Source organism: Fukomys damarensis, unplaced genomic scaffold (genome assembly GCF_012274545.1).
Source record: "Fukomys damarensis isolate Sample0158 unplaced genomic scaffold, DMR_v1.0_HiC HiC_scaffold_34, whole genome shotgun sequence".
In the NCBI taxonomy this organism is placed as follows: domain Eukaryota; kingdom Metazoa; phylum Chordata; class Mammalia; order Rodentia; family Bathyergidae; genus Fukomys; species Fukomys damarensis.
In genome coordinates this window covers 24,265,757-24,278,368 of record NW_022900946.1, presented here as the reverse complement: position 1 = coordinate 24,278,368, position 12,612 = coordinate 24,265,757, and the positions used below count along the sequence as shown (strand labels likewise).

The window sequence follows — 12,612 nt, the reverse complement described above, 5'->3', positions numbered from 1 at the left end:
ACAAGGATATTGACCTATGATTTTTTTTTTTTGTTGTGTTCTTGTCTGATTTTGCTATAAGGGTGATGTGAACCTTGTAGATTAAGTTTGAAAGCATTCCTTTCCTTTGTATTTCATGGAATAATTTAAGGAGCATTGGTATTAGTTCTTCTTTACAAGTCTGGTAAAATTCAGCCATGAGCCCATCTGGTCCTGGGCTTTTCCTCGTTGGAAGAACTTTATTCCTGTTTCAATTTCATTGTTTATATTGATCTGTTTAGGTTTTGTATATATTCCCTCCCTCACCCCCTAGTTTTATATATATACATTTTTTGGTACCAGGGATTGAACTCAAGATCCTGTGCTTGTGAGGCAGGCAGCGGCACCACTGAGCTAATTCCCTGGTCCCTTGTAAATATTTTTGGTCTGGTTTTGGTAGATCGTACGTGTCCAGAAATTTATCCATTTCTTTGAGACTGTCCAGTTTATTTAGAATAGAGGTTTTCAAAGTACAGTGGTCCCTAATAATCCTCTGGATTTCTGTGATGTTGTAAAACCCCCTTTTCATCTCTAATTGTATGATCTTGGTCTTTTCTTTCTTTTGGTTAGCTTGGTGAAGGGTTTATTGATCTTGTTTATCTTTTCAAAGAATGAATTCTTTGTTTTATTCATCTTGTATGTTATTCTTTTAGTCTCTATCTCATTAATTTCAGGTCTCATCTTTTTCTTTCCTTTTGTTGCATTTTGTTTTGGTTCTTGTTTTTCTTTTTTTAAAATTTCAGTACCAGGAATCAAACTCAAGACCTTGTGCATGCCAGGCAGGTACAGCACCGAGCTACATCCCTGCCCTGTTATTTTTCTAAGATCTTGACATGCACAGTAAGGTTAAGATCTCTCTGGTTTCTTTTTTTCTTTTTTTCTTTTTTTTTTGAGACAGGGTAACCCTATGTAGTTCAGGCTGACTTGAAACTATGTAGCCTAGGCTGGCCTTTAACTTGTGGTGATCCTCCTACTTCAGCCTCCCATGTACTGGGATTCCAGGTATGCACCACCATCTGGCTCTCTGTTTTTTGGGGGTTTTTTTTGGTACTGGGGATCCATCTTGGGTCCTTGCGCTTGCGAGGCAGGTGGCATAACCACTGAACTAAATCCCCAGCCCTTTCTGGTCTTTTTGATGTAGACAACTTATAGTTATAAAATTCCCTCTTAGAAATGCCTTGCTTTACCCCAAGATTGTGGTATATTGTATTTCCATTTCAATTTGATTCTAGAAAATGTTTAATTTCCTCCGTGATTTCTTCAACAACACACCAAGCATTCAAATGAACTGCTCAATCTCCATGTGTTTGTATAGTTTCTGTGGTTTCCCTTGCTGTTGATTCTTTTTTCATTTCATTATGATCTAATAAGATGTAAGAAATTATTTTTTTGGTATTTGTTAAGGCTTGCTTTATGGCCTAAAATACATGTTTTGAATAATGCTCCATGAATTGCTGAGAAGAATGTGTATTCTATAGTTGTTGGATGGAATGTTCTATAGACAACCGTTAAATTCTTTTGATCTATGGTGTAGTTTAACTGATGTTTCTTTGTTCATTTTTTGTCTGGATGACCTATTTATGGGTAATAATGGAATATTAAAGTCATGTACTACTATTGTAATGGGATCTATGTGGCCCTTTACATTGAATAGTGTTTGCTTTATAAAATTGGACACACTGATCTTAGGTGCATAAATATTTACAATTGTGGCATCTTCTTGGTGGATCATTCCTTTTTCCAATATGTAGTGGTTGCCTTTCTCTTGTCTAATTCTGTTTTGAAGTTTGCTTTGTCACATGAGTTTAGCTTCTCCTGCTTGCTTTGAGGTTCTGTTTGCATGGATTATTGTTTTCCATCCTTTCACTTTTAATCTATGTATGTCTTTGCTAGTGAGGTGCATTTCTTGTAAGCAACAGTAAGTTGGGTCTTGTTATTTTTTGGAAACTTTTTTTGGGTACTGGAGATCAAACTCAGGACTTTGTGCTTGCCATGTAGACTTGGTGCCACTGAGCTAAATCCCCAGGGGGTCTTGTTATTTTAATCCAATTTGTCAGTCTGTCTTTTAATTGGAGAATTAAGACTATTTATATTCAAGTTACTATAAAAAAGTATGTACTAATTCCTGTAATTTTGTTAATTTTCTAATGTTTGATTTTTTCCCTAATACTCACTAATTTATTTATTCTTCTGCAGCTAGGATTCCTTTTAAGTATCTTTTGCAATGCTGGCTTAGTGGTCATGAATTTCTTTTGTTTATGCATATCTTGGAAGGTTTCTACTTCTCTTTCAATTTTTAATGATAGCTTTGCTTAATAGGGTAATCTAGATCATCATTTATTTTCCTTCAGGGCTTGAAATACATCTTCCGAAGGCCTCTTAACCTTTAGGGTTTCTGCAGGGAAGTCTGAAGTTAAACTGGTGGGTTTACCTGTATAAACAACTTGGAGTTTCTCCCTTATCGCTTTCAATATTCTTTCCTTGCTGTATAATGTGGCATATGTTAAATTTTCTTTAAAAATTTGTGTATAGGGCCAGGGATTTAGCTCAGTGGTTCTGCCACCTGCCTTGCAAACGTGAGGACCTGAGTTCTATCCCTGGTACAAAAAAAAAAAAAAAAAATTGTGTATGCTTTATTTTATCAAATGCTAAACAAGTTAGAACAGAGAGGGATCTCAGTGTTCAGAGGGAGGATGACATACTCCACTGCATATGGAAGTACTGAAGGTCACAGAACATCAACCTTGGTGATATGAAACTTAACAATCCTTTAGACCCTTAACTTAGAAACCATCACAGTTCTTATCCTTTAGTTCTCACCCTTCAATTGATCACTGAATATTTTCTGAGAACCTGCTCGATGGAAGGTACCATCTTAGGTAGAGAAGGAACACAAGAGCTTTAAACACAACCTTAGCCATCTAGCCTTAGCCATCACAGTATCACCTGAAGAGTTTTTTGGACTTATTGTCTTGGTTACACACTGAGGAGTGGAACTTCTGGGTCATATGGTTAGCTTTAGCAGAAATTGGCAAGAACTTTTCTCAAGTCCTGGGTCAACTTAAACACCTCTGAGTAATGCATTACTTTCAGCTAAGGATATCCTTGTCAGCACTTGCTACTCCCTCTTTACTGTTGTTGCTGCTGGGGACTGAACCCAGGGTGTCATTCTGAACTCTATACCTTGCCCCCACTTTTTATTAAACTTAATCATTCTTTTCTTTTTTTCACTTTCTTCCCTTTATTTATTTATTTATTTATTTATTTATTTATTGAGACAGGGTCTCACTACATATATATTTTTTGGGGGGGTACTGGGTAAAAAAAAAAAAAAAAAAATTGTGTATGCTTTATTTTATCAAATGCTAAACAAGTTAGAACAGAGAGGGATCTCAGTGTTCAGAGGGAGGATGACATACTCCACTGCATATGGAAGTACTGAAGGTCACAGAACATCAACCTTGGTGATATGAAACTTAACAATCCTTTAGACCCTTAACTTAGAAACCATCACAGTTCTTATCCTTTAGTTCTCACCCTTCAATTGATCACTGAATATTTTCTGAGAACCTGCTCGATGGAAGGTACCATCTTAGGTAGAGAAGGAACACAAGAGCTTTAAACACAACCTTAGCCATCTAGCCTTAGCCATCACAGTATCACCTGAAGAGTTTTTTGGACTTATTGTCTTGGTTACACACTGAGGAGTGGAACTTCTGGGTCATATGGTTAGCTTTAGCAGAAATTGGCAAGAACTTTTCTCAAGTCCTGGGTCAACTTAAACACCTCTGAGTAATGCATTACTTTCAGCTAAGGATATCCTTGTCAGCACTTGCTACTCCCTCTTTACTGTTGTTGCTGCTGGGGACTGAACCCAGGGTGTCATTCTGAACTCTATACCTTGCCCCCACTTTTTATTAAACTTAATCATTCTTTTCTTTTTTTCACTTTCTTCCCTTTATTTATTTATTTATTTATTGAGACAGGGTCTCACTACATATATATTTTTTTGGGGGGTACTGGGGATTGAACTCGGGTCCTTGTGCTTGCAAGGCAGGCCACCGAACTGCTGAGCTAAACCCCCGGCCCCTTCTCACTACATATGTGAGACTGACCTGGAACTCATTATATAGCCCAGGCTGGTCTGGAACTCAGTAATCCTCCTGCCTCAGCCTCCCGAGTGCTGGGATTACAGGCGTGCACCACCATGCCCAGCTAGTCATTCTATTCTTAAGTACATACTCAAAAAGAAATGTGAACAAATGTCCGAAAAAGTTGTATAAGAATGTTCTTATCAGGTCAGGTGTATTGGTACATACCTATAATCCTAGCTACTCAGGAGGCTAAGGGAGGAAGACTGCTAGTTCAGTGCCAGCACGGGCAACTTGGCAAGACCCTGCCTCAAAATTTAAAGAGGGCTAAGGGTACAGTTCAGTGTTCCCTGGGTTTAATCCACAGTACCACAAAACACACATACATACATTCACTCACAAGAAAAAGAAAGAAAAAAGTTGCTTTTTATCAACTTTAGTCAAAATATCTCACAACTAGAACAACCCACATAGCCATTAACAGGAGAACACATAAATTATGATATGCTCCTACAGTGGAACACTACACAGCAATAACAAGAGTCAAATGTTAAATACAGTAGCATTCACAAATCTCAAAACATTATGTCAAGTGAGAAAAACACAATACTCAAAAAGTAAACCCCCATGAGTGAATTTGTATAAAGTTCAAGGGCAGAAAAAATTCACCCATTTGAGAAAGGCTGTTACAACAATTGCACAGGTAAGGTTGTGGGAGGGTGTTGACTGGGCAGTGGCAACACTTGTATAAACATAGGTGATTACTCACTAAACTGAATCTTTTAGGTTAGTGGCGGCGGACCTTTTACACACATGTCACAGCTGTATGTTTGTTATCCCTCAAAGCTCTAAAAGGTTTGCTGTCTTAGGGGGATACACTTTATAAATATATGCTATATGTCAATACAAAGAATTTTCTAACAGGAAGTACACACAATAGGCCAACAATGACACTGACTATGGAAGGTGCTGTTTGAATATGGACACAGTGCTGCTCTGGCTGGGGGTCAGGGTAGATGTTCCTGACTGGGAGAGCCAGTCTTTAGTGCTCAGGTTTCTAAGGCGGGGCTGACTTCTGGGGCAAGGTGAAGGTATACATTGAGCACCATCAAAAGCAGCAGGCTTCTTCTTCGTTCAAAACCTCTGGGCATGCCACCTTCCCAGCCCATACCTCCCACCCTGCAGCAGAAGCTCAGACTGGTGGCTCACCCAGACAGAGAGCGAGCGGTCCTTGCTGCCAACAGCACAGCAGCAGTATGGGCAGCTGGGCTTTGTAGAACTCCCATTCTTCTGCTTCTTTTTGAATATTTTTGGGTTGAATTTCTAAAGCCAAATAATAAATGCTAAAGTAAGTATTCAAGCATCAAGTACACAGCCCATGCCCAAGCATCAGAAACACACCAAAGTCCCAGCCCACCGATGGAAGTCCTTCAAAGAGCTTGAGCCCATGTTATTGGGGTATATTATTTCATTTTTATAACTACCCAAGGAAGTACTTTGCTGATGATGCAAAGGAGGTTCAGGGAGGTCTAAAAACATACCACGTCACTAAATGAATAAGCAGTGGAATGACAATTTGAAGTGAGCACTACCAACAGATCCATTTCTGGAGACAACAGCTATGTAGTAGAGGGGATGGGAGTTATTGGAACTCGCCTTCTCAAGTCTTCCTGGCCCGGGAGGGTCAACAATAACTGGACCTGGTGAAAAGCTGAGCCTGCAAAGGAACTTCAGGGACCAAGACCTATGCATTTTCCATTTCCTAAGCAAGTCCAAAGGGACCAGAAGGAGAGAAATAACACACTTAATTCCCTTTTTTTCTGTACCAGGGATCGAACTCAAGACCTTGAGCTTGCAAGGCAGGTGGCGGCACCACTGAGCTAAATCCCTGGCCCCCTGTAACACATTTAATTCCTTTTTCCCTCACTGTATATATTGTTCACAGCCATACTTATTTACCAGAAATCTGCACAGCCCAAGAGTCCCTCATAACTCACTGGGCCAGGGACAATGGCTATGTTCTTGACTGGCTGCTCAATCAGGCAAATGATCACCTGTGTGTAGCCTGGCTACTGCTTTTGGAAAGGCTGGGAACACACACCAAGTTCTCTGCTAACTTCCTGGACTGAGAGGCTCTGGGAAGCAGTGGGAGCTCTTAGAATCCGAAGCTAGGATATCTAAGGGCAGATGAATGGTAGCTTCTGGAGGGTTTTTACTCGAGTATAGCTAGGAACCGATAATGGTACACAGTGACTGGAAAACATGGAACACAGCAGAATAAACACTAAGCTTGAGTCTCTACAACCACCAGTAGGTTGTAGGGCCTTCCCTTGAGGCAGGAGTCATTTTCTCATAGAGCAGTTGCTCTTAAAGTTGCCATAAGGCTCATATTTGAGGGATGGGGATTTAGCTCAGTGGTTCCGCTGCCTGCTTCTCAAGTGCAAGGTCCCGAGTTCAATCCCCAGGACTGAAATAAACAAACAAACAAAAAACCCAAAATATGCTATGAGGCTCATATTTGAGAAAAACATAGCAGTGCTTGCTAACTATGAAATAAAGATTTTCAAAAATTTTAGCAAAAGACCCTAGTTTCAAACAAAATCCAATATGGACAACAACACAAAAAACTTAAGGAAGCAATATTTATTTCTATGAAATTTCCATTTTAAGGTATAATACATGATACTTATTTTCAGGCAATGATGAGTTCAATTTGATCTGGGTCTTGGATGAGCTTTTACTTTCATCAGCATGAACCTGCCAATCTATTTACAGTAAGTCCTCGACTTACAAATGAGTTTTGTTCCGAGAGAATGTCTGTAAGTCAGACATTCTGACAAAGTGAGTCTTATATAGCACACCTGTTAAAGTTCAAAATTTGAGTGTTTGTAAATTTAATTGGTTGTCCAGTGGGGAGAAAATCCTGTCACAGGTTATTAGCAACTACTTAACAGTTTGTCTAGGGCATTCTCAGAACACTCCTCAATTAGTCATCAGGAATGGCACATATTCTCTCAAGTCTGAAAGATCAGCACTCTGGCCCTCTTTACCCTTCAGACAAAAATAGGATGAACACGCCAGTGACCCCCAGCATAGACTGGCAACTCTACCACTGCCAAATATGGGGACAAGCATGATGCTTCAGGGGTACTCAGAATTGCACTGTGTTCACTGGAGCCAGCAAGTAAGCATGGTACTGGAGTATCCGTGAACAGACCTAAACATGTAGAAGGCTAGTGTGGAGCTATAATGTTCCTGACAAAGATGGATCTGGGTGATGGTCACCATTTACACATTAAGTGTTTACAATGAAATGAACACCACCATGTGCTACCTCTGGGAGCCCATCACTGCAGTTTCCCATGAAAGTGACTCAACCTTGGTGAGGATCCCTGGAGAGTTTGGCACTCCCCAGACTCTAAGGGCACATGTAGGCTACTGCAGCAGGCCACTCAGGATGGTACTGACAGCTGCCAGGACTTCCAGAGCCCAGGCATACTCACCACAACAGTCACAGCTTTCCGGTGCCCCACGAAGTCCATGTTAGTTTTCCATCCTTCCCGTTCAATGATCTGGGCAGTGGGGCCAGAGTTGTTCATGGCATGGGCAGATACCAAGTAATGCCCATCAGGTGACCAGCTGAGCCGCAGCACATGGGTTGTCCCACCACACTGAAAGAAATATTTGCATTTGAAAAGAGCTCAAGGCCAACTATGTGACCAAAGCTGTCCTCCAGGATAAAGCTGAACTGTGATTTATAAACATGTTATGATGGAGCATGCATCTCAAGCTTCTGGCTGTACTTAATGCTGTCACTCCAATCTCTCCAGATAGCACAATGAAAAGGGGATTTTAGGGGCTGGGGATTTGGCTCAGTGGTGCCTCCCCTGTATCCCAAAAGCAAGGTCCTGAGATCGATCCCCGGTACAAAAGGGGCTTTCGGTCAAATGAATATGGGATCTCTGGCATCCTCTACTTCCCCATAGGACTAAAGCAAAAACAATAGCATGGAACTATATTCCCCAAGAAGATCTGTAGGAAGGCCAACTTTTGAACCAGCAAGTTGGCATGAGCCAAATCTTTCTGGTCACTGAGCTGCTGCTACTGTATATAGCACCTGTTGACGTCAGTATCAGTGCACAGAGAGCATCCTAAAGAAATTCTATAAAAGCCAGGTGTGGTTGTGCATGCCTGTATTCCTAGACCTTGGGAAGCTGCGACAGAAAGATGACCTTGAGTTTGAGGCTAACTTGGGCTACATAGTAAGTACAAGGCCAGCCTGAGCCAGCCCTAAAAGACTTAGGGGTTAAGATCTTGAACAGAAAAGGACAGGACAAAGCAGAGCATAGATACAGTGATATCACCTGCCTCAGACCCACAGGCAGGATGGCCCCCCAGCCAAGACTGCAAAGTACTACCAGTTCCCACTGCTATTCAAGATTCTCCTGTAGTTGTCTCAGGAGCTCAGCTCTTGGGAACCGCAATTGGCTGACAGAGCCCCAAGGAACTCCAGAAGGTATGAGGGTCACATTACCTGCACTAGGCAGCTATAGGTAAGGAGAGCAGGACTAAGTAAGACTCAGTTCATGAGATTAGTTTGGGGGAGAACTGAGTACACAATTTGTCATTTTCTTCGTGTAGCCATCCCTGACCAGTGGGCATCACACTTAAAGAGCATGTAAATGTCTTTCCCACAGAGATTCCATCTCAATCCACCTTTATTTCTCTGTATCCAGTACTGTTTCACAGACAGTAGGCCCTTAAAATGAATATCTAATGAATAAAAACGATGTATAGTTGTTTCTACATAAAATCAACTAAAATAAAGGAATAGATAGTAAAAATACTACAAAAACCACTCTGATCTATACCTTTTCTACAAACTATACTATTAACTCCACCCATGAAAAAGTCAGCTGTCCTGCAGAACAGACATCAATAAGCAAAGAGACAGGAACTGCCAGGAACATACAAGAGAGTCTTTGAAAGAAAAAGAAAAAAACAGTGTCTCCTCCATGTTCCTCTCCTGCAACCCAACAAACTGCTCAATAGGGCAGTTCAAGGTAAATTTCCCCTAAGGAATGACTACATCCATATCTATGGCATGAGCTAGGGGACAAAATCCTATAGAGACAGCCCTAAAGTTCTCTTCAGCTTTAAAAACCTATGAATTTTCCATTTCAAAGTTGGTATTGAACACTTTCTCGGAAAGCAACATTTTTACCTTAGGGCCAAAGTGAGCACTCCAGAGAACAATGACTGGCCTTACTCAGGCTCCCAGGCTCTGCTTTCACCCAGGTGGTCTAAACCATAGAACGGAGGTTAGGCAGGGACTGGGGTCAAGCTCTAGGCTGTCTCAGTTACCTCATCAAAAGGCTTGGTGATGCTGGTCTCTAACTGCCAGTCCAGTGTTCTCCACACCTTCAGGCTGCGGTCGTCAGCTTGAGAGGCAATATATTTACCAACAGGGTCCCAAGTCAACCCCTTCACCAAACCAGAATGACCTCTCAGAGTTGCAAGAATTTCTATGAAAAAAACAAATCAAAACAAACACAACCCAAGAATTTTAGACAGACATTACTTAGGAGGAAAACACAATGACTACAGAAATATGAGTGGCATCTGACCATGGAACAGAAATCTAAGAAAGGGGACTTAAACAGTCCAACTTAGCCATCTCCTATACCTGGGAACAAGCAAAAGAGGTCCTTCATTTGAACTCCATCAAAACAAAAGCAACACAAAGAAATGACTGCATCAAGACGACAGGCGCAGGTAGATTTCCTTTTAGCCACAGCTAACATTTGAGGGGTTATACATGTCCCCACAGGAACAGGAAACAAGGGGGCCATTGCTGCCAATACTGGCCCTGCATCTTATGGGGTTGCCTGTGGCTGCTTTTCATGGACTGAAGCCTGCCAACCTGGGCTGTGACTTGAGCACTTCTGATACGAGCCACCCTGGCAGGCCTACCTAGTATCTTAGGGCAATGGTACTTGGTAGCACGTCATTGGAAGTCAGTACTGAAGACACATATGTGCACAAGGTCACCTCCTACAGATTGGTAATATAAACGCTATACTGGTTCCCTGCCTCTGCTGTGGCCAGCCTGAGTGTCCCCACAAATGCTGGCGGTAACTTTAAAAGAAATTGAAATGACTTGACTCTAAGACCATAAGATGTGGCATTTCAGCCCAGAGGAAAACATACTCCAGATAATGAGTGGGAATGAGAAAATAGCAGGTTTTGCCATCTCTCATAGTTTTAAATGCAATGAATAAAGAAAGTTAATATTTTGCAAAACTGGATTTACGTTAGCCTTCATTGGGTCAAAGACTTTACAGAGTAGAAGGCAACTGAGCTGAGGCCAGAGCTCAGTGTTGAGAGATGTAAAAGAGCATGCGTGTGAATGTTAGAGTCCTCAATGTCATGTCCCAAATTACCTTGTGATCTATGGCACACTCATGACAGCACTCAGCTACTCTTTTTCTTTAGCACAGACCTCTTTTAAATCTTAAACAAATATAATTGAAAAAAAAAAAAAAACACACCAAAAAAACCCCTAGGTTCCTGGCAAGAAACACAAATCCAGGCCAGGGGTTTAGCTGAGTGGCACACTGCCTGTCTGCCAAGTGCAAGGTCCTGAGTTCAATCTCTGGTACAAAAAAGAAAAAACAAACAAAAAACAAAAAGGCACACAAATCCTGCGCCACTGTGATATACTTGCTGCCATTAAGAAAAAGGAGATAGAAAGCCCACTCTCCCACACTCCATCCTGCTCACGGGCACTGACAAGCAGCACTGTTGGCAATGGCCGCTATCTGCTATCAATCAGCAGGGAAGACCTCAGACCTGGGAACTTCACGGCGTTCCAGATGACGACAGTGTTATCCACGCTGCATGAGGCTAGCCAGGCATCATGGGGAGACCATGCTACATCCATTACATCTAGAAGAAAGCAGGGGACTTGTGGTGAGTTCCCTCCACCCAGTACCCCAGTACTGGGGATTGAACCCAGGGCTTTCACACTGGGCTACATCCCCAGATCTCAAAATTTTTTTTGGAGACTAGATCTCACTAAATTACTAAGTTGACTGGGCTGGGCTCATACTTCAGACCCCCCTGTCTCAGCCTACCAAAGTTCTGGGGTTATAGGCACGTGTCATCATGGCCCAGCATCACATCTATGTTCTAGAACCACAACCTGACACTTCTTGGGAGTGTGATCTTAGGTTTGTTCCTCAATTTGGAAACATGCTTCTCCAGTCCTTCTGGGCATTAAGATGAAATCCAATAGGGAAAAAACCAGAACATCAAGAGCCGCTAACTATCTGAACAAAGTTAGGCCTCGCCCCTGATCATGACCTGGATCTCACCTCCAACATGCTGTTGGGGAGTGACCACTCCTTATGTAGTCCCAGACAGAATTAACCATCACAGTATCACTTACTTCTTTGTGATTCAGTTTCCTCATCTATTAAGAGTGGACTAAAAACCGAAACCCTACCTTCACAGGGTTATTATAAGGATTAAATATGAGAAATTACCACTGAACAGTGCCAGGTACACACCAAAGATCATCAAAGGTCAGCTGTGATATGAGTATGGTGGTGTACACCTGTAATCCCTGAACTGTGGGTGGTTGAGGCACAAGCACCATAAGTTTGAACCCAGCCTGGGCAATTTAGCAACTTAGTGAGACCCTGTCTCAAAATAAAATAAAAAGGGATGAAGATGTAGCTTAGTTTGAAGGCCCTGGTTTCAATTCCCAGCCTTGAGAGGAAATGAGTTGTCAGCAATGGGGACTATAACTTTTACCCTTTGGATTAATAGACTGAGCATCTTTTTATAAGTTATAATTGTACTTCATTATTAGCGACAGTGAAGCTTCTTCATGGTTTATTATCTACAGTAGTTTTGGGGCTGAATTTCCTCACAACTTGTGACTCATGGGAGGTTTTTCTGTGTACTGCACGTAAGAAACATGAATGCGGCATTTATGAAAATGAATCAAACAACTACCTTTTCTAGAAGCTTAGAGCCCCACAGCGGCAGGCATGTAAACATGTAGTACCTAAGCCCTAGAGCAGAGATGTGATCAGATAGGAACTCAAGGAGATGTGATTTTCTTAGTGATTTCCAGAGACTACTTAGAATACAAACATTAGCTGCAAGCCTCATTTTCCTTATAAGTTTTATATAGAAAACTCAGTAGTCTTCTTTGTGATTTTTTCTGTTGCCTATTAACCTTGAAAAATGTTCTCTCTAAACTGATCATGGTGGTGCATACCTGTAATCCCAGCACTGAGAGAGGCTGAGGCAGTAGAATCACAAGTTCAAGTCCTACCAGGGCAACTTTGTGAGGTCTTGCTTCAAAATAAAAGGAAAAAAATTTAAAGGCTGGAGATTGCTTGGGATTTAGCTCAGTCGTGCTGTGTCTGCCTCGCAAGTGCAAGGTCCTGAGTTTGATCCCTGGTACCAAAAAAAAAAAAAAAAAAAAAAA

General features: G+C 41.5%; 1 protein-coding gene across 1 annotated transcript in view; it reads right to left on the bottom strand.

Moving 5' to 3' along the window:
• Nucleotides 1–12,612, bottom strand: part of LOC104859852 (protein HIRA) — a 100,605-nt gene that overhangs the window by 50,651 nt on the left and 37,342 nt on the right. Inside the window, exons 9-12 of the mRNA XM_010620729.3 lie at nt 10,962–11,057; nt 9,474–9,634; nt 7,613–7,780; nt 5,319–5,432 (exon numbers count right to left, since the gene is read on the bottom strand). Coding sequence (XP_010619031.2) covers nt 5,319–5,432; nt 7,613–7,780; nt 9,474–9,634; nt 10,962–11,057 — 539 coding nt within the window. The remainder of the gene's footprint in view (nt 1–5,318; nt 5,433–7,612; nt 7,781–9,473; nt 9,635–10,961; nt 11,058–12,612) is intronic.